This window comes from Xiphophorus hellerii, chromosome 7 (genome assembly GCF_003331165.1).
Source record: "Xiphophorus hellerii strain 12219 chromosome 7, Xiphophorus_hellerii-4.1, whole genome shotgun sequence".
NCBI lineage: Eukaryota > Metazoa > Chordata > Actinopteri > Cyprinodontiformes > Poeciliidae > Xiphophorus > Xiphophorus hellerii.
Window position 1 is genome coordinate 27,598,804 of NC_045678.1, and position 21,164 is coordinate 27,619,967.

General features: G+C 37.6%; 2 protein-coding genes across 6 annotated transcripts in view; both read left to right on the top strand.

Annotated features, from left to right (window-relative positions):
* LOC116723453 (uncharacterized) overlaps window positions 1-21,164 on the top strand; it is a 197,030-nt gene that overhangs the window by 108,382 nt on the left and 67,484 nt on the right. For 2 of the 5 annotated variants that reach the window (XM_032568361.1, XM_032568359.1), the window contains exons 11-18: window positions 344-451; window positions 1,386-1,490; window positions 2,090-2,191; window positions 3,257-3,589; window positions 3,938-4,221; window positions 6,495-6,716; window positions 6,791-6,962; window positions 8,837-8,947. In XM_032568361.1, the coding sequence (XP_032424252.1) occupies window positions 344-451; window positions 1,386-1,490; window positions 2,090-2,191; window positions 3,257-3,589; window positions 3,938-4,221; window positions 6,495-6,716; window positions 6,791-6,962; window positions 8,837-8,947 (1,437 nt within the window). Of the gene's footprint in view, window positions 1-343; window positions 452-1,385; window positions 1,491-2,089; window positions 2,192-3,256; window positions 3,590-3,937; window positions 4,222-6,494; window positions 6,717-6,790; window positions 6,963-8,836; window positions 8,948-9,138; window positions 9,818-11,053; window positions 11,232-21,164 lie in introns of those variants that run through there. The other 3 variants (XM_032568360.1, XM_032568362.1, XM_032568363.1) reach the window with 3 other exon arrangements.
* The window catches only part of LOC116723462 (uncharacterized), a 43,226-nt gene continuing 34,569 nt past the window's right edge, over window positions 12,508-21,164 (top strand). The window contains exon 1 of the mRNA XM_032568430.1: window positions 12,508-12,715. The gene's annotated coding sequence lies outside the window, so the exon portion shown is untranslated. The remainder of the gene's footprint in view (window positions 12,716-21,164) is intronic.

The window sequence follows — 21,164 nt, forward strand, 5'->3', positions numbered from 1 at the left end:
GTCACATCATAAATATAAATGTGTTAACTTGAGATTTTGTGTGATATGGTAAATTGTCTGTGCTTTTTCTGGACTTTCGGATAAAGTCAGAAATGCTTCACACAACATTCAGTCATTCACTCACATGATGATGGTGGTAAGCTACGTTGTAACCACAGCTGCCCTGTGGCAGCAGGAGAAGAAGTTCAACATCGCAGCACTGCTTAATACTGATAAAAACTATTTTAAAAGTGTGTATATTTGAAGGAAAACTGACATATAGAATAATAATTTTTCAGACTAATAAACATTAATGCATCTCTGCTGGACATGTCTAAGATTTTGTCTTCATGTCTTTCCATAGAAATATTTTCAACTTGGTATGGGATTATCATGCTCCTCCATATTCAGGTGTTTCTTGTCTCTGAGACTGGTGACCTGTATTTTCATTTTCGAGACAATCTGCTGTCAGGTAAGTCCATTTTAAAACCGTATTTAATATGCAATGACAGTTGCTGGCATGCAGAGCTTGCAGTGTGTCTATAAGGAGCTGAACCCACATCAACCCAAATGTACATTTGTGTCTGAAAGAAAACACAAATATACATATTTTCACATTATTAATACAAAAATAAATAAATTTAACTGAGTGACAGAGTAACACAATATGGTCAAGTAGAAGACAAGATAATTATTTGCCAATCAAAAACAATACAAAAGTAGAACATGTGGCTTGTATTGGTATTCACTGACTTTTAATCAATATTTTGTAGAATGATCTTTCACTGATATTACAACTTATGTCTGTTGGAAATTTGTCTCCACCAGTTTTGCAATTGATAATTTATTTCTCAGAACTGAAATTTTGAAGTCTTGTCACTGAAACCAGGATTTAGATCTAAATTTGGTTGGTTCATTGCAGCATGTGAATATGCTTTGATCTAAGCTACCCCATTGTAGCTTTGGCTTTAGGTTTGTTGCTATAAAATATATAACCTTGTAATACACTTGGACATGAATTTTATTTCTAAAAATTATATTCCTTGTGGCAAACATTGTTTTAAGTCAGCGGTGTATTAATAAACTGAATTGAATTTAGTTCTTCAAACACAAGTACTTGGACCAAATGTTGTGTTCTATTCATAGAAATACTAACTATATAATTAATTATTTTCCATTTAAGTCTTTTGAAGGCACTTCATGAAAAAGAATAGAACCCTGAAAAAAACATTTTGTCATTGACATTAAGAATATTATTACTAAAGACTAAGGACATCAAACTGTTGAGGAAACTCTGACATACAGTATGTAATAATAATTATGCAAAATATTATTTTTTGAGAAAAATATAAGAGGTAGTGGGCATGTATGTCTAATACCATCCTGATCTCCATGTTTTTCCATAGATATGTCAGACAAGGTCAGAATCTTCCTGGATTTGCTGGCCATGCTGGTTTTGTTTTCCGTGTATGGGGGCCTCTTATTTCATTTCCGAGACAATCTGATGTCAGGTGAGTCTCTTCTAAACAATGTCAACACAAAAGTCTAACATGCTGAGATTTTCACTGGACCTTTTACAAATTTTGACGTTATCAGATAGTGAACCATTACGATGAGACAGGCTGAGTTTTCATGTCAGGACTGTACATCGTTAAAATGTACTTTAATTTGATGGATGAAATTAAATTTAAGCAAATAACCGTTTTCTTAAAGTTCTATTTATGTGGCCCTCTTGATTCTAGAGGGCCACATAAATAGTATGAACTGGGCTTGGCTCTAGATTCTTGATATGACACATTTGAATTAAAACATGCCTAAATACACACCTAAAGGGACTATGTTTTACCAGCTTACATGGAAACACTTTGGGATTCAGTAATCCATCAGCAAGTCATTTACCTTGTTATAGTAGTGTTAACCTAGCTGAGTGGTTTTATTTGTAAACCTTAGAAGTAAACTAAATTTATGGTATGCTGCCGAACTTGACCGTCAAATGAAATGTTGATAAAACAATGACTAATAAGTAAAAAAATAGCATCACATGTATTTTTCATACTATTTACTTTTAACTATATCTAACTGATATTTGTTTTGTTTTTCCTTTGCATAGAAATTCCAACTTGGGCCAGAATTTTTCTGGTTTTGTGGATTCTCCTGGTTTTTAGTGTTCATGTGGGTCTTTTAGTCTTTTTTCGGCAAAATTTTATGTTGGGTAAGTTTATTTTTACAGCCATGTCATTGCTATTGTACAACATGCTTCCAAGAGAGCATTTAAATTATAAAATTAAAACATGTACATATGTGTACAGAGTGAGAGAGAGAAAAATTACTTTAATATTTTCTGTCCTACCATAGATTATTACATAGTGCTTCTGTGTCCAACAAAATTAAGCCTAACATCTGATTGGCTAATCTGAAGAGCAACTCAGACCAGAAACCTTGTTTTTAGTTGTGGTATCCAGACTGAGTGACTCTGCTTTGTTTGACTGAGAGATTAAACAAACTAACAATGTGCTACAGAATATGATAATCAAATAACGATAATGATAAAATACCTACTAATAACAAAGAGAACAGAATGTGAAACTTTAGTATTTTAATCTTCCTAATCCAGTTTTTCACCAATAAGCAAAATACATAACCAAGTGTAACCCATTGTGTTAGCCAGTATGCTATCCAATGTGCTGTAGAGGATTAAACTGAATAAGAGCTCATTTCTATTTACTTCTATTAACCTTTTTGAGTTTAAATCTAATCATGGCACAGATTAAGATTTTGAATTTGAGTAACATAATCGCTTTTAAATATGTCCATGATTTGTCAAAGTGGCAACAAAACTGTGAGATAAGGTGTGTTGTTGATGGGACCACAATTAACCATCTCACATATGCAGATGATTTGTTTATTATTAGTTCTTGTGCAGTTAGTTTTCAACAGTTATTGAAGACCAGCTCATAATATGGTCACATTATGTATAATGTGATTATTGTACATAAAAAGCAGTGAAGATCCAAAGCTTAAGCTTCCTGACTTCTCTTTATCTGGTGCTGTTATTAAAGTGCTGCTGTTAAATACCTGAACCTTCATGTAACTGATGATCTGACTGTTGACATGGATTTATTAATCACAACTCTCTGAGTTAAACAGAATTCCTGAAGTTTGGTTAAGAAGTGATTTTCTCCTGGAATATCACTGAGGCTCCATTACTGTGAACATCAACATCATCAGTTCTACTGCAGCTCATCTGTTTGTTGTTCTTTTTGTTTTGTTATTGCAGTTTACAGGGTGGAGGAGGATCCAGGAGTGGAGTCTGTTCTGTTGCCATTTAAAACTTCACTCCGTCTGCCTAAAGAAATCCAGGTAACATGGACGAACAACTCTGACAGAATCATCCACAAGGCTCAGGGGAGCTCATGTGGCTTGCTAAGGCTAGAAGAACAAGACTTCCAGTACGCAGACAGAACAGAGATGAACAAAACTTTTACATTGGGAGACCTCAGTTTGATATTGAAGAATCCCACAGACAGAGACACAGACAGCTACACATGCACCGTCTCTAAGAAATCAGGAAAAATCCTGGTCAAGAAAAAAGTTCTGCTCAATGTCAAAGGTCAGTATAACCGATAAAAAGTGGCCTATATCACATTTTAAATCACAAATGACTATATATCAACATTTTTCTTTAATAAAACTAGTGGAGTTGTTTTATATTCTGAACCTTCATTTACTGAGAGGTGGAGTGCAGCCTGGCCGGGTCACCAGGCCCAGAACCAATTTAGTCTGTGTAAATTAAATATTACATAGATACATTTTATTTTGTAACTTATACAAATGACCATTTGTATTTATGATTTCTTTTGAATAATAACTTTTTATTGTGAAAACAGCATCTAACAGGTTTTTTTCTTTTTTTGGTGGTTGGTTTTCAGATTCTAACTTTCTTCTCTTCTCCATCCAGCTGGACCTGACTCTCTCATCATAGCCATAGACTTTGGTTCAGGATTCAGTGGCTACGCCTTCAATGTTAAACCCAGAGAGGAAGGAGGTGAGACCCAGATAAGGAGATGGAGTAATGGACTTGGACTAGACACCCCAAAGACTCCAACCTGCATCCTGTTTGATGAACATGAAGAATTTATGAAGTTTGGTTATGAAGCTAAAACAGCATTTACCAATATGAGAGAAGAAGAAGCTGAGAAATATTATTTCTTTGAAAACTTCAATATCGTTATCCAGGGCAAAGTAAGTACAAGTAAAGCTTTGCAGAAAGATCTCCTTTTTTTTCTACTGTGTTCTTTATTTGGTCACCTTCTGATTTTAAACTTGTCAGTATCTGAATTATCTGAGATCGTTTAAACCTTCACTTCTCTCCTCAAAGTTTTCCACCTGCCATCATGAAATCAGGGTTTAGTTCTGTGGGTCCCTAACTTAATTAACATCTCTTTCATTTCATGCTGTACACTTTAAAAAAGGGGAAAATAAGCTGAAGGTAGACCTTTTTATATGTATGAACAATACACCCACCTTTTTTTCACCTTAAAAAAAACACCTATTTGAAGATGTTTTGATGAAAACTCTGAGAAAGACTTGTCTGAATAAAGAAGGACTTATTTCAAACAAGTCCTTCATGGATTGCAGACAATCTGGTGAGAATTCTGAAAGACAGATTATAAAAATAATCTCCAAAAAACTATGACGCAGCTTCTCTTTTGAAACCTTCGGATCACACCCATTCAGTACCATTTTTGACAATCCCCAACACACGGCATTAACCTTAACCTATTCTCAAAGTGCACTGCAAACAAACAGATTTAGTTTATGTAAATAAAAATATTGTCAGTTCAATCCAATCATACAGTCAGATTAATTTCAGTTTCATATATTCCAGTTTAATTCTGGTTAAGCAAATCCCCCAAGTTCAGTTTATTGTCCCACTTGATTAAGGTTTTCTAACTAAGGAAACCCAGCAGACTACATTGACTCACTTACTTTGCAGCAATCATTTCTGCTGAACAACATTACATTGATAAAATGCACATCAAGGTCAACTGTTTGTCCATTTAGATCCATCTAGCTCTGACTCAGACAGAAATAGACAGACAGAAGTAGTAACCATAACAGCGCTGAAGTTACCTTTAATCTAGCGACCATGTACCGCACCCAGAAAAACCATGTGAAGCACAGATTTACCAAAACAGAAAACAGGTGTTCTGATATCCTGATGTGTTAAAATAAGTCAGAAAAATCACAGTGAAGAAAAATTTGATCAAATCTAGAACACCAAACAGTTCCGCAGAGTACAAAATACAATAAGAAGGGCTACGCAATACACCTACTACCCTACTACAGATGAACGTGACTGAGAAGGACTACAGCCAGGCTGTTTCCCAACCTCAGCCTCAAACCACACTGACCTGCATGTTTTAGATGTTCCCCTGCTTCAACACACCCCTTTCATTTGATTGCAATTCCTAAACCATGCAGGGTGGTGTGCCTTGAGCACCAGGGTTGAAAAACACCAGTTCTGGTCAGACAGAAAGATACAATGTCAGAAACAAAAGATATGGACAAAAACCTCAAAAGAGGACAATTGTATTTATTGTGAGAGACAATATGGTCTGTGATTGTGACAAAGTAACTTTTAGACAGATTCAATCCACGTGAGTTATTAGAATAAAGACTTTTCCTGTTTAGCTCCTGCAGTTTTTATAGTTTTGCTAACATTTGTGAAACTTTAGCACTTATCTACAGAAACACAAATGTCAAACAAATATTTTCTGTTGTGTTAAATCACTGTTCACATTTACAATCTTCCACATTCTAGGATGTTAAGCTATTCCTTATCTGATGTCAAATACTAGATCAGTCTTGCATATTTTTCTTGGATTAGCCAGGCCCCTAACATGGGATTGCACTATGATGTGACGTCACAATCTGATTCCCTGTTACTTTCTGATTTATTTAAAACCAGTTATATTGTTCAAGAAATGATTTTATGAAACACTAGAATAACAGTGATTTATTTCAAAACCAACTTCGGATCAGAGAACTAGGGGTGAACATCTGAGCTGCTGCTGGAAGTTGCAGCTTTTAAATGAGGTGGTCAAAGTGTTTTGGTTACTTAATCAAAATTATCAATATCAAAAGTGCTCATACCTTGTAAAATGTGAAACATTTGATGAAGACTTTCGCTTTTGCTTCTGTGTTTCCTATGTACAACACTTTGGAAAAGCGTGGACTTCTTTTAATTTGACATCTAACTTAAAATTGTGCAGTTAATCCACCTATCAAGAAAACTGATGTTTTTAAATCAAAGAAAATACACACATAGTCCATTTTTAAAACCAGTAAATTGTTTTTTTGTCCACCTTTAAATCTGTTGTTTGTTTGTTTTTCCAAAGAAAGTAACAGTTTCTGCTTGGACTGGCCCTAAGACTGCAGCAGTTTTCCATCTGTAACTCTGACAAACTAACCTGTGTTTTAATACAAACTAACAGACTGAAACTAATTCCCAGGACACCAGCAAGCAGACAATTAAAGCAGCAAATGACAAGTCAATGAAGGTCCTGAAGGTTTTTACAGAAGCTCTGAGATTCCTGAAGGACGATGCTCTGAAAACCATCAGATCTCATCCAGAAGGTGGAGAGTTCACAGCATCTGACTTCACCTGGGTGCTGACTGTTCCTGAACTCTTGGATCAATCAACGAAACAGTTCATTATTGAAGCTGCAACTCAGGTAACATCATGTTTTTAAAGTCAACATCAGCTCTGAAATGTTCAGCAGAATCAGACTTTTGGTTTCTCCTCCAGGCTGGTCTGGTAACAGACGACACTAAAGACAAACTGATGTTTGTTTTGGAGTCAGAAGCAGCTTTGACCTGGTGTTTGAAGCTTCAATCTGATGGTTTCATCACACAGAACCACAGCAGAGACTCACAGGATCAACCTGCAGGAGCAGCAGAACCTGATACCAGCTGTAACGGTACTGTGTGGATCTATAACGTCTGGCAAACAAACAGGTTTTGGTCTGTTTTGTAGGACAAGTTCAACATATCAATGGATTCTTTAGCTGATCTGTTTTTACTAACCATGTTGAAGCAAATGAGTCATGTGAATGTTTAAGTATGTATCACATATCTGTTCCTAACACTGGGAGTACCAGGGTTTCGACCTCTCCCCTGAAGTCCCGAAAGAGGGTCAAAAGACCTGAGTCCAAACTGACGATTTTGATGGCTCAAATTAGCATCCCTTTTTCAATTGTAAACGTGGCCATTGACCGTCAGGCCAGAAAGGAGGAGTGGAAAATCATGCAAAACTGCTTATAGGATGCTAGCTAAAATCCTTCAGGTCAGTCGACCCGTCTCTGGGCTCCAAAGATAGAAATGTTAAAATAGGACCTTTCTCTGGTACTTCCTTAAATCTTCTACGTTATCAAGCAAGTTCAACATATCAATGGATTCTTTAGCTGATCTGTTTTTACTAACCATGTTGAAGCAAATGAGTCATGTGAATGTTTAAGTATGTGTCACATATCTGTTCTTAAATCTTCTACGTCATCAAGCATTTTTTTATTCAAATTTAACCTGAGTAACCACAAATATTTATTTCATTTGTTAAGGACAGAAAGGCAACCCAAATCAATGTTATTTTCTGTAAAAAAGTAATTTCCTTCTAAGTCTAATAACTGCAAACTAATATCTGCAGTCCAACATTTGTGTTAAAAAAATCTTCTAACTCTCTGAAGAGGAATTTTGACCGACTCTTGTTTGCAGAATATTTTTAATGCAGATGGATTGTAGTGAGCAGCCTGCTGGAGGTCATGTCACAGATTTCAGCCCAGATTTGGCAACTCATGACTTTCTACCATTCAGAGGCAGATTTGCAGAAGACTTCCCCCAATTATTGGGGATCAACATCACTGAAGGTCAATGGTTCTGACCTTAAAACTTCCCTATAAATGCCATTTAGCTCATTCACTTTCTAATTAATTAACATGAATATTTCTGAACTCATGAGCCAGCAGCTCTTTTGATGTTTCCTCTCTGAATTCCCTGAATGTGTTCTCGATTCGGGGAGTCATTTTGTTAGTTCATCTACTCTTGAGAAGATTCACCACTATTCTCTGTTTTCTCCATCAGTAAATAATGACCAGTTTAGCCACCAACCTAAACTTTCTAATTGCAGAGTTTCCAGTGTGGCTTTTTCCAACTCTTACCAGTGACAGATTTTTAATAAATCTATGTAAATGTACTCCGTCTTGAATTTTTGGGTCCTTTGTCTAATTACAAGTTTAGTTTAATTTGTCAGGCAGATTCTGTTTACCTGATTTCTTGATTGTAAAGGTCTAATAATAATCAGATCTGAGGTTAGCAGTGAAACAGAGGCAAAAAATATGACTGAATGGTTAGTTTGGATTTAGTCTGAAACATAACAGAATTTAATAAATTTATGGTCTGACTTGTTATTACAAACAGGACATTTGATTAAATTGATCAACATAGTGTATATTATTATTGATTTATTGCCCATCTGAAGGTTCTGCTTTCAGTTCACATTTGCACACTTGATATTGTTTTGATGCAGTCCACTAAAATAGATTTACTCCACCCCTTTAAACCCAGAATATCATCTGAAATGGTGTAGATCAGAGGATGTTCAGGTTTTTTCTTTTTCCTCTTCTTTGCTCCATTAACCTGACAATTTTCAGAAGTTACTGTCTTTGTTTATTAAGCTTAACTTTGATCATCAGAGAAGATCTCTAAGTTAAAAATACACATCAGTGTTACTCAGAGGTAGGTAGTCCAGAAATTGTCCTTTTTCGTGGTAAAACTCAGTGAGGTTTCTGTGTTTTTACAGATCCACCAGAAAGTCAGGAGGTTGTAAAGTTTATGACCAAACCAGAAGAAACTATAGTCCTGCTGGAGACCCAAAGAGACGGGAAACGGTACCTTGTTGTCAGCTGTGGAGGTAAAAGTTACACAACATTACTCAAGTTTTAAAAATCTTTGTGTTCACACACTAAGAGAACAAATAGATGTGTTGAAGTAATCTTTTGATTAAAAGTTATGTTTTGATTGAATGTGACTTAAAATGTGCAATAGTTTGTTTACTGAGATTTATCCTTTAATCTATTTTATTCTCTTCCTGTTTGTCAACAGATGAAAACATTTACTTTACTACTCATGACGTCCTGGAAGGAGGAGTCCTGAAGACACTGTATGAGGCCCCTAAAGACAATCTGGGGGGAAAATATGTGGAAGGGAAATTCAAAGAGTTCCTGAGAGAAATCTTCTCTGATGGAATCTGGAGTAAATATGAACAAAACTTCCCTAATGAGATTCAAAAAATGATGTATGATTTTACTCGTCTCAAACATTTGGATGAAGATGTTCAGGTCAGTTGCCCAGGTAACCTGAGAGACGAGGCTCAGAAAAACAAAGAGATTGAAACGTTCTTTGATTCAGTGGAAGGAGCTTCCTGGGATGATGGATCTATCAGAATCTCCCGGGAAAAACTCAAATCTTTCTATGATGAGAGTCTGCAGGGAATCACCAAGAGACTCAGAGAAATATTAGACAAAAATCTCAACATTGGGTTTATTGTGTTAGTGGGAGGATTTGCTGAGAGCCAGATTCTACGTCAGCACATCACTGATCAGTTTGGACCTCAGTATAAAGTCCTGTGTCCTCTTAGACCCCAGGAAGCGATCCTGAAAGGAGCCGTAGAGTTGGGGAGAAACCCAAAGTTGGTGGAGTCTAAGAGAAAATATCCAGCTTGGTTCAAATGTTTTTCATGAGATTTAATTCTCCTTTTTTTGTTCTGAATAATCCAGACAATGTGTATAGCAGTGTTGTATAAAGTACTGAAATCTCAGAGTCAAGTAAAAGTATAAGTACCTCTCCAAAATACGACTTTGGTAAAAGTCCAAGTCACTGACTGAAATGTTACTTGAGTTAAAGTCTTAAAGTATCTGAAACTTCTTGTACTTAAGTATGGAAATTACTGTAAAAATGGATGTACTCAAGTAATGTAATGAAAAGTACAAGTAAAAAGTAAAACAAGGCAAATGCAGTTTGAATGACTTTTTTTATATTTTGGTAAACTTGTCAAATACACTTAAAATAATGTACACAACCAAGTGCAGGCAAAATTAAACCTGCTAATAAATTGTTCCAGTTTTAAAGAGTAGCACATGTTAATGGTTTGTGGTTTTGAACTTGGATGCCTTTCCTATATTCGTTAAATTTAGTCTAAATTGCTATCGCTATGGCTTCTGCCCCCCCTTGAACAGAGGAGTCTAGGTAGCATGCTACAGTCAACATTAGGCCTAAGCTAAATACACCACGTGTGGAACTGAAACAATGCCAAACAAAGTTCATTTATACAGGTAACGTTATGCTCAAGATTTCACAATAGTGCCTAGTGACCAAGCTATAGTTACTGACACAGGAGGATTATAACCATTTCATAAGACGTTACCTCGATGTGTTTCTTCAAGTTGGACGGGGAGTTTTTGTAAGATAGAATTTCCACATCTTCGGGCAGGAATAACATAAACTGCATGCGGTACGACGAATCTTTAACACCCACAAAAGAGTGTATTGTGTTTAAATAAGGCCATGGGCTCTCATCACCAGCTGGTGGTTCCCCTGGAGCCGTGTCCGACGTAGTTGCAGTCGTTGTGGTCTCCGTCTCCTCCTCCATGTGGCTGCTGCTGATAGCGAGACTTGCTTTGTGTTTAATGGGAGAAGCGAAACAGGTGTATCCTATTGGAGGTGATGAACCAGCCCAGGCAAGTAGGCTACCGACTTTGTTCGGTAGCCTACTTGCTACTTGCTAATCAGTAGGTGGGGTCAAAACACTTGCGTTTCTCTCTCTCGCTTTTTTGTAACGAGTAACTAAACCACACATTGAAAATGTATCGGAGTAAAAGTATGCGATTAAGTTCGGAAATATAGTGAAGTAAAAGTGAAAGTCATCAAAAATTTTCATACTCGAGGAAAGTATGAAGTACTTCAAAATATACTTAAGTAAAGTAGTGAAGTATTTTTACTTCGTTACTGTACAACACTGGTGTATAGTTTGTTTTCTCTTTTCTTTTTTTTTTTGGTCTGTTTGTTTTACTAGTTGATACAAGTGTAAAACCTTTCCATGGTCCATCTTTTTCTGTTTAGAACCAGGAACCAATAAATCAGTTTTACCGTCTTAAATTTGTAAACTGAATTAAAAATAAAAGTAAATTTTTATATATCCTGGTTTTCTTTCCTCTCTTCTGTTTGTTGTGTTTTTTATTCTTATTTTGAGTCATTTGATTTTTGGTTTAGAAGATTAATTTGAACCTAAAAGGTAGGCGTCAACATGTTGGTGTGAATGTTTGCAAACTTAAATTCCCCTGATTGATAAATTAGTGTTGCTCCCTGGAAGTTTAATTGTTTTTCTAATTTTATTAATGTGCTGCTTAAATAATTAGAGCTTTAGAAAACTGATAATTGATTCATAAACCATGTAAACCGTCTTGAGGTGGTTTATTGTGATTGTCTTATATTTATACAGTTGCACTTTAATTAAAATCTGTATGTGATATTTTTTAATATCTATAGTTTTCTTATCAATCAATCAATCAATCAAATTTTATTTGTATAGCACATTTCAGCAGCAAGGCATTTCAAAGTGCTTTACATCATAACAAACACAGAATCACAATGCAATATAGAATCAATCATTAAGTCAAGTTACATCAATAATTGATTACATCCATCCATCCATCCATCCATCTTCTTCCGCTTATCCGAGGTCGGGTCGCGGGGGTAGCAGCTTCAGAAGGGAGGCCCAGACTTCCCTCTCCCCAGCCACTTCTTCTAGCTCCTCCGGGGGAATCCCGAGGCGTTCCCAGGCCAGCCGAGAGACATAGTCTCTCCAGCGTGTCCTGGGTCTTCCCCGGGGCCTCCTCCCGGTGGGACGTGCCCGGAACACCTCACCAGGGAGGCGTCCAGGAGGCATCCTGACCAGATGCCCGAGCCACCTCAACTGGCTCCTCTCGATGTGAAGGAGCAGCGGCTCTACTCTGAGTCCCTCCCGGATGACTGAGCTTCTCACCCTATCTCTAAGGGAGAGCCCAGCCACCCTACGGAGAAAACCCATTTCGGCCGCTTGTATCCGCGATCTCGTTCTTTCGGTCATGACCCAAAGCTCATGACCATAGATGAGGGTGGGAACGTAGAATAATTGATTACATTTCAAATACAATTCTATCTATCCCACATAAGACTCTGTGGGATTCCCACAGAGTCTTATGTGTTTAATGAGTATGTCATCATTATACATTATTCGAGAAAAATAAAAATACATATAAAATATATGAACCACTCGTTGAAACAATATTATATATTATTTTTAATTCTAATTCCACTCAACATTTCCTACAGGCAGCACCTGTAGTAACACGCTTATTCACTAGATGGCGCACTTAGAGCAGAAAAGAGGGGTGTGGTTTAGCAGCTTAAGCAGCTGCATGAACGAACATGAGAAGTGAAAGTGAAAGAGACTTTCATGTTCATCCAACGCGGAACAAGTGAGCCGACCTTAAATGGATACCATAATCAAATTTAAACTATTTTCTGTTTTAGTCTGAGGAAATGTTTAAATGAATCATTAAGAAATCCTTTAGTAAGGATTTGGCATTTTGTAAATATAGGAAGATGTGGCTGTTAGCTGCGTTTGTGTTCCTCCTGTACGGTAAGTTATTTTCTTTCCTCCATTCTCATAAATTTATTTAGTCAAATCATTTTTTTTCTTCCTTCATAGTCAATAAACAATTTTTCATTTACATGCTCAGCAATATTTAGAAATGTATTTTTTAAGCAGAAGAATCCATGTCTACTTCTCCAAATTTATTGTAAGTTGTATCATTCCTAAATAAGTATAAATAACATATGGAAAATAACGAGTATCTTGATAATAACTACGTCATGCAGAGACGTTGTAGGATTATGTCCGAAAACGGTTGAACAGCACATAGTGTTGAAGTAAAACCTAGGCCTCTGCACACAGCTTTCGGTATAGAACCGAATTTGCAACAGGATGTTTTTTTAACACTATTTCTCAGTGACGGGGCTCAACTCCTCGACTTTTTCCAAAGTTTTGCTCCACCACCACGGTGAGGTTTTATGTTTATGGAATCCTATGAATTATGCAACTCCTTGTCGAAGCGAGAGCGTTTGTAAAAACTAGACTTCACAAATTGTGACGCCTTCCTGGAGTAGAACTAGGGCTGGGCCACTTCTGCCTGGCAACAGCTTAGTTATGAGAGCACTCCGCTTAGGGACCATATGTGTGTGTGTGTGTGTGTGGGTGTGTGTGGGTGGGTGTGTGTGCGTGTGTGTGGGTGTGTGTGTGTGTGTATATATATATATATATATATATATATATATATATATATACACACACACACACCTTTTAATTCAATGAGTTTCCTTTATTTTCATGACTATTGACATTGTAGATTTACACTGAATCAATCAATCAATCAAATTTTATTTGTATAGCACATTTCAGCAGCAAGGCATTTCAAAGTGCTTTACATCATAACAAACACAGAATCACAATGCAATATAGAATCAATCATTAAGTCAAGTTCCATCAATAAATTTGTAATTGATTACATTTCAAATACAATTCTAAACAGGTGGGTTTTCAGTTGAGATTTAAAAGAAGTCAGTGTTTCAGCTGTTTTACAGTTTTCTGGAAGTTTGTTCCAAATTTGTGGTGCATAGATGCTGAAAGCTGCTTCTCCTCGTTTGGTTCTGGTTCTGGGGATGCAGAGCAGACCAGAACCGGAAGACCTGAGAGGTCTGGAAGGTTGATACAATAAAAGCATATCTTTAATGTATTGTGGTGCTAAGCCGTTCAGTGATTTATAAACTAACAACAGTATTTTAAAGTCTATTCTTTGAGCTACAGGGAGCCAGTGGAGGGACTTTAAAACTGGTGTTATGTGCTCTATCTTCCTGGTTTTAGTGAGAACGCGAGCAGCAGCATTCTGGATCAGCTGCAGCTGTTTGATTAATTTGTTGGACAGACCTGTGAAGACGCTGTTGCAATAATCAATACGACTGAAGATGAACGCATGGACGAGTTTCTCTAGATCTGGCTGAGACATTAGTCCTTTAATCCTGGAAATGTTCTTCAGGTGATAGAAGGCCGACTTTGTAACTGTCTTTATGTGGCTCTGGAGGTTCAGGTCAGAGTCTATCACTACTCCCAGGTTTCGGGCCTGATCGCTGGTTTTCAGTTGTAATAACTGAAGCTGTGCATTGACTCTAGATCGTTCCTCTTTAGGTCCAAAAATAATAACTTCAGTTTTGTTTCTGTTCAGCTGGAGAAAGTTTTGGCACATCCACACATTTATCTGTTCTAAGCATCTGTTCAGTGATTGGATGGGCTCTGAGTCACCTGGTGACATCGTAATGTAGAGCTGTGTGTCATCTGCATAGTTATGGTAGCTAATATTATTTTCTGTAATAACCTGAGCTAGTGGGAGCATATAATTATTGAATAAAAGGGGCCCTAGGATTGAACCTTGGGGTACCCCACATGTGACCTTTGACCTCTTTGATGAAAAGTTTTCAATTGAAACAAAGAAATCCCTGTTCTTTATGTAGGATTCAAACCAGTTAAGCACTGGACCGGAGAGTCCGACCCAACTCTCCAGTCGATTCAGTAATATGTCATGGTCAACAGTGTCAAAAGCTGCACTGAGATCCAACAGAACCAGCACTGTGGTTCTGCCACAGTCCGTATTTATATGGATGTCATTGAACACTTTTACGAGGGCGGTCTCCGTGCTGTGGTGAGCACGAAAACCAGACTGGAAGGAGTCAAAGAGGTTGGTTATAGTTAGGAAGCTAGTTAATTGTTTACACACAGCTTTTTCAATAACTTTGCTGATGAATGGGAGGTCAGAGGTCGGCCTGTAATTCTGCATTAGTGATTTGTCCAGATTGTTCTTTTTTATAAGTGGTTTGATTACTGCTGTTTTCAAAGCCTGGGGGAAAACGCCTGATGAGAGCGATGAGTTTACTATTTGGATCAGATCAGCAGCGATAACAGGCAGGACTTTCTTAAAGAAATGTGAGGGTAAAACATCCAGACAGCAGGAACTGGAGCTTATTTGACTTATAATTTCCTGTAGGGTTTTATAATTAAGTAGTTAAAATTGGGTCATTTTTCCTGTATTTATTTTGTTTGGGTTCAGCATTGGTACTGACTTTATAGTGGATGTACAGATTAATCCTCTGATTTTTTGAATTTTCTCTGAAAAGAAGCTGGAAAACTGGTTGCAGGCAGCAATACATTGGAATTCAGGCGGTAACGTCACAGGAGGGTTTGTGATTCTGTCAACTGTTGCAAATAAAGCCCAAGCGTTGTTAATGTTTTTGTTTATGACATCTGCAAAGAAAGCCTCTCTTGCATGTTTTAGTGTTAAATGATAGTTACGTAGTCTTTCTTTATAGATGTCACAATAAACGTGGAGTTGAGTTTTACGCCATTTTCGCTCTGCCCTACGGCAGAGTTGTCTTGCAGATCTAACTGTTTGTGCATTTCTCCATGGAGATTTCTTTTTACCAGACACAACCTTCATTTTAATTGGGGCAATGGAATCAATAATATCTGAGACTTTAGACTGAAAATCATTTACCAACTTATCTACATCATTACAGCTTAAGGGTGAGGAAGAAGAGTAGATTTGATTAAAAGTTTCTGCTGTGTTTTCAGTGAGAGAACGTTTTGTGATGGTTGCTGTTTGTCCAAGTGGGTTAAAAGATAAAGAACTTTCAAAGATAACAGCGAAGTGATCCGACAGGGCGACATCAGTTACAGAGACATTGGAAACATTCACACCCTTACTGATAACCAGGTCCAGTGTGTGTCCTTGAGTGTGTGTTGCTTGTTTGACATGTTGTGTTAGACCAAAAGTCTCTAAAATATTAGCGAGCTTTTTTGCCCCTCTGTCTTGGGGGTTGTCAACATGAATGTTGAAATCACCAACAATTATTAAACAATCATAATCAATACATATGAGAGATAGAAGTTCATTCAAGTCAGTAAAGAAATTTTCCACAAAAGTTGGAGTTTTGTATAAAGTTACAGTCAAAGTTCGTTTGTGGCCTTTAACCTCAATTCCAAGATACTCAAAAGAGGTGAAGTGACCCAAAGAGATTTTACTACAATTTATGGTATTCATAAATATTGAAGCCACGCCTCCTCCTTTTTTATGTTTTCTATTCTCACTGAAGAAATTGTAGTTAGGAGGCGCAGATTCAATTAGTACGATCGATTCATTATTATCATTCAACCATGTTTCTGTCAGAAACATAACATCAATATTATGCTCAGTGATGAAATCATTAATTAATAGAGCTTTAGCACAGAGAGATCTGGTATTTAAAAGAGCGAGTTTAAGTGACTTGGAGGCCAAGAAATCTTCAGTCTGAGGTTCCTTTAGGCAGGGGAACAGTCTGATGTTTGAATTAGGTCCCCTATATTTTATGTTTCTGTTTCTTGTAAATTTTCTTGTAGTGATCCGGACAGGTAATGTCCTGTTCTGCAGTGCCGAGGGGCCAGACACATTCTGGAGCAAGAAGGGCGTAAAGATAAAGTCTGGACCCCGGCCTCAGACCTCAGAAACGCAGAGTGATGGATCCTCTGGGACGTTAGAGTCAGGTGGCTTAAATGAAGTGAGGTCTGCTACGTGAGCGCTAAGGAGAGACGTCCCAAGTACAACCTGTTGATTCATTCCATCTGTAAATTTAAGAAACTCCGGTCCAGAAGACATTTCTCCATGTGTATCTTGTGAATCCTGTGAATGAGTGGGTGAGCAGAGAGGGAGGGGAGAAGGAGGAAGGGAACTAGTCGCTCCGTCTCCAGTCGATGTTATATCAGCTGTTTTTGCCTGATAAGCCGACGGTTCCTTCCTAGTCAGAAATCCTTGAGCCTGTTCTTCTGAAGCGATGATCACGTTGCTGTCCTTGTTGATAAAGTGAAAAAGATTTGCAGTGAGCAACTTTATCCCATGTTTATTAAGATTGCGTCCGCTTCTTCCAAAGAGGTGAAAGCGCTGCCAATAGATCCAGAGGTTATCGATGAAGGTCACTGAGCTGGCAGAGCAGCTTTTAATCAGCCATTTGTTTATCATGTCCAGCCTGGAGTGTTTTTCGTCTCCCCATTGAGGTGATGGAATTGGACCACTGAGAAATAACTTCATTTTTAACTTTCCCATAGTGTTCAGTAGAATATTAAAGTCCTTTTTCAGAATCTCAGATTTCTGCTTTGCCACATCGTTGGCTCCAACATGCACAACTAAGGACTCAATATCTGGCTGATCAGTGGTCAGCGAAAGAACTTTACGAGTTAAATCAGATACAGTGTCACCAGGAAAAGAAATCACTCTCGTTTTCTTGGGATTGCAAACGTGACTGATTCCATTTACTGCCTCATCTCCAACAATAAGCACTTTTGGCATACCTTTCGTTTTCCTGGTAGCCGCTTTGTCCTTTGGAGCTTTGGGGGGTGGATGTGTTGGTCTTGCCTCATTGTTGATGTTTGAAAGCGAGGTTTCACTCAGAGGCTCAGGCTGGAGTACAGAAAATCTGTTTTTCAGTGGGATTCCCACAGAGTCAGAATGTTTTGAGGCCCGGGCTGGTCGCTCTGTCCTTGGGAGCGGGGTCGGTGGAACCGTTTTGGTTGCAGCTGCTTGTTTGTTTTTCTTTGGTGGAGCAGGTGTTGAGGTTGAAGGTGGGTTTCGGCTCAGAGCCGGCCACGCTGATTCGTCCAGGTGAGGGGTTCTTCCTGTCAATCGCCTCATCAGATTTGCGGTGTGAGACGTTTGCTTCGGCTTGGCACCCAGAGCGTTCCAGGGTGAGCTGCTTGATGCGAGGTGTACAGCCTCTCCGTTGATTTGAGGAAGAGTTGTCTGATTTCCACAGTTAGCGTTGATTTCAAAGTTAACCTCCAGCTGTTTGATCTTCATTTCTATAGACTGAAGTCGTTGTATAATACTGCTAATGTCCTTGGGGTCGGCCGGAGGCATTTTGTCCTGGTTCAACTTGGAGATGAAGTTGGTAAAGTAAAGTAAAAATAAAAGTAAGAAAATCCCCCAGTCCTTAGGTTTGTAGTAATCCAGTTATGATGTTGAAAATGTGAATATAACTATAAAAACTGTCACTTTAAAAGTAGCTCAGGCGAAGTTATCAGTAAGGACGGGAGAGAGCAGGACAAGCTGTTGCTCCTTCAGCTGCCAGACGATCTCTCTCGTCTGGCAGCTGTTATTCATAGTTCTGAAGGCATCAAAACTATGAATAACATGTGGAAATATGCACTAAACAAAAAAGTGTAAAACAACTGAAAATACCCCTTATGTTCTAGTTTCTTCAAAGTAGCAACCTTTTGCTGTGATTACTGCTTTGCACACACTCTGCATTTTCTTGATGAGCTTCAAGAGGTAGTCACCTGAAATGGTTTTCACTTCATAGATGTGCCCTGTCAGGTTAATAAGTGGGATTTCTTGCCTTATAAATAGTCATGAAAAGAAAGAAAACCCATTGCATTAGAAGATGTGTCCATATATATATATATATATATATATATATATATATATACACAGTACAGACCAAAAGTTTGATGCTGATGTGATTCTCTTCAGTGCCACAACCTTCTTACATAATTATAAAATAATAATCATAATTTTCATCTGTTGTTTACATTCAGCCTTTTTTTGTTACAGAATAATGATGTACAGTGTGTCTCACATCAATGACATAAAAGTCACATAAAATGCAACACGACCGTTTTGATGGGAGACATTTTGAAAATAATTGGATATGCATCTGAATTACATATAAAAGTGGCTGAGGTTGGATTTTTCAGGCGTAAAAAGATTGAAAAGATTTCTCTTTCATGCCTGCAGCTTGTTCAGATTGTTAAAGCTCGGCTATTATTTTAAAATCTTCTTATTGGCTTATAAATGCCCAAAGAGTTTTATGCATTATTAGACTGAATAATTGGAAATGACATTCAGACCTGAAGCTGTTAATAAACTGCTCTACCTCCTGTGAAGTGGAGGGAAATTATAGTTGACGAAAAGTTTCATTTCAAAGATCTACATGTTGTTAAATGATTCTGTTCTCTCTGACTCTGCCATCCTCAGCTATACATAGAATTATTGATATATGAAGAAATGCAGGATTATTGTAAATAATTTAACTTGATGTGTTGAAATTGTGAAAGTGATCATTTTCTGTTTTTTAATCACTCTTCATAACACTGAAACATTGTTTAGAAATACAAAGAACTGGGACACAATTTGGTCAATAGTAAATTAAATATTCAATAGACTACATGTCTTTGGTTTAAATGTATTTATTTTAACAAACTAATTTAAAACATGTCCTTTATTTATCTTCCCAGCCTCTCAGGATTCTTTGGCTGTGACAGTGGAGGTTCAGGAGGGAGAACCGTCTGTCGTTCTGCCCTGCCACATCAGCAAGAGATTAGAAGAGATTGTTACAGTGAAATGGAGCCGCTTTGATCTCAATCCCAATAACGTCCATCAACGGCGAGAAGCTGACGACCTACATGGACAAAATCAGGTTTTCAGAGGAAGAACTTCAATGATACTTGATGCTCTGGACTCTGGTGACTTCAGCCTCACTCTGAGAAAGCCTCAACTTTTAGACACCGGCATCTACATCTGCAGCATGACTGAGAATCAAGAGGAAACAGCTCTGTCTGGTGTTCAGCTGCATGTCAAAGGTCAGCTACCTTTCACAACTCCCAATTATTGAAACCAGTTTGTTTCCTGTTTTGTAATGTCTAATAAATAATCTTGGTTAAATATGATCACTCAGCAACCATTGAGCTGATTTATGGTCAAAGTTTTGGTAAATAATTTTCATGAAATGAGAAACATATCCAAGTAAAAAATATGTTTTACAGAATAGTGATAAAGGAGAGTCTTCAAACTGACTTTTGTCTCCTAAAATGTTTTATTTTTCTATAGATTTTTTTTAGTGTTCAATAATTATTCAATGACAGATATCATGTCCGGATAATCATTCTGTAGTTGGAAGATAAACTAATTCCTACAGCTGTCAGTTTTCATCATCTATTAGTTAAATATCTTATCACTTCCTTACTTGTGGACTCAACTTATTTTTGGCTGAAATGTATGAGATTCCACTGGTGGACGACAAGGAAACTTATTACATGGAGACATCAGCAGTAAAGATAACTGATGTAAATCACAATTATTTACAGTCCAATTAGGTTCTAGTTGTGATGCAAAACAAAGAAAGCAGGCTAATCTAATGAGGTCCAGCTAATGATATCAAGTTCCTGACTTCAGACTCATTTTGAGCAGAACATGAACAAGGTGGAATAAAAATAGAGAGAAATCCTGGTTTTTACCATGTTGGGGAAAAAACCCTAAAGCAACACTGTAGACAGGGAGCCCAATCCTATCCAAGGTACCTGTTAGTTTAGCTAGGCTAAGTGTAAAAAGATTTTATAGATTAGATTATAGAGCTGTTCAATATCCAGCTTAGGGCAGCAGAGCCTCTGTGCTGTTCAGTCTCAGTGGCCTTGACCAGCGTATTGAAATCACTTCTTCAGGTTGGCAAAGTGTGTAATCCCCATACTGAAGAATTGTACCAAATGTACTGACTGGAAGGGAAAAAAATAATAGTTTAATCAAAAACAAATAATATGGTTGTTGACTAGCAGGGTTATTCTGAAGCAGTCATTCTCAGTCTGTTAGGGGAGGGCCACTAGAGGGCGCCGCTAGTGGTACTGCATGTAAACGACCGTTTATTTGCCATGACGTGAACTCAAAGTGTGACGCTTACCAAAGAATTGTGTTAAAAATAATAATGGAAAACTGGCTTCAGACCAAGTCACTCAAAACAAAAGAAAAGCTTCAGATACCGGTGGAAAGAAAAAAACTCCAGGACTACTTTTATGATCAGAGGAAGCGGAATCACAGCTGCTGATTGTTGAAGTGTCGTTCACTAGCGATTGGATTCCTTTGAACGGCTCTATGGGGTGAGCGGTTGACCTCAGTTAGTGAGAACTGTTCTATGTTTTTCTGACTTTGCTTGCTTATTTTTATTTAATTAGAAATTATTCAATT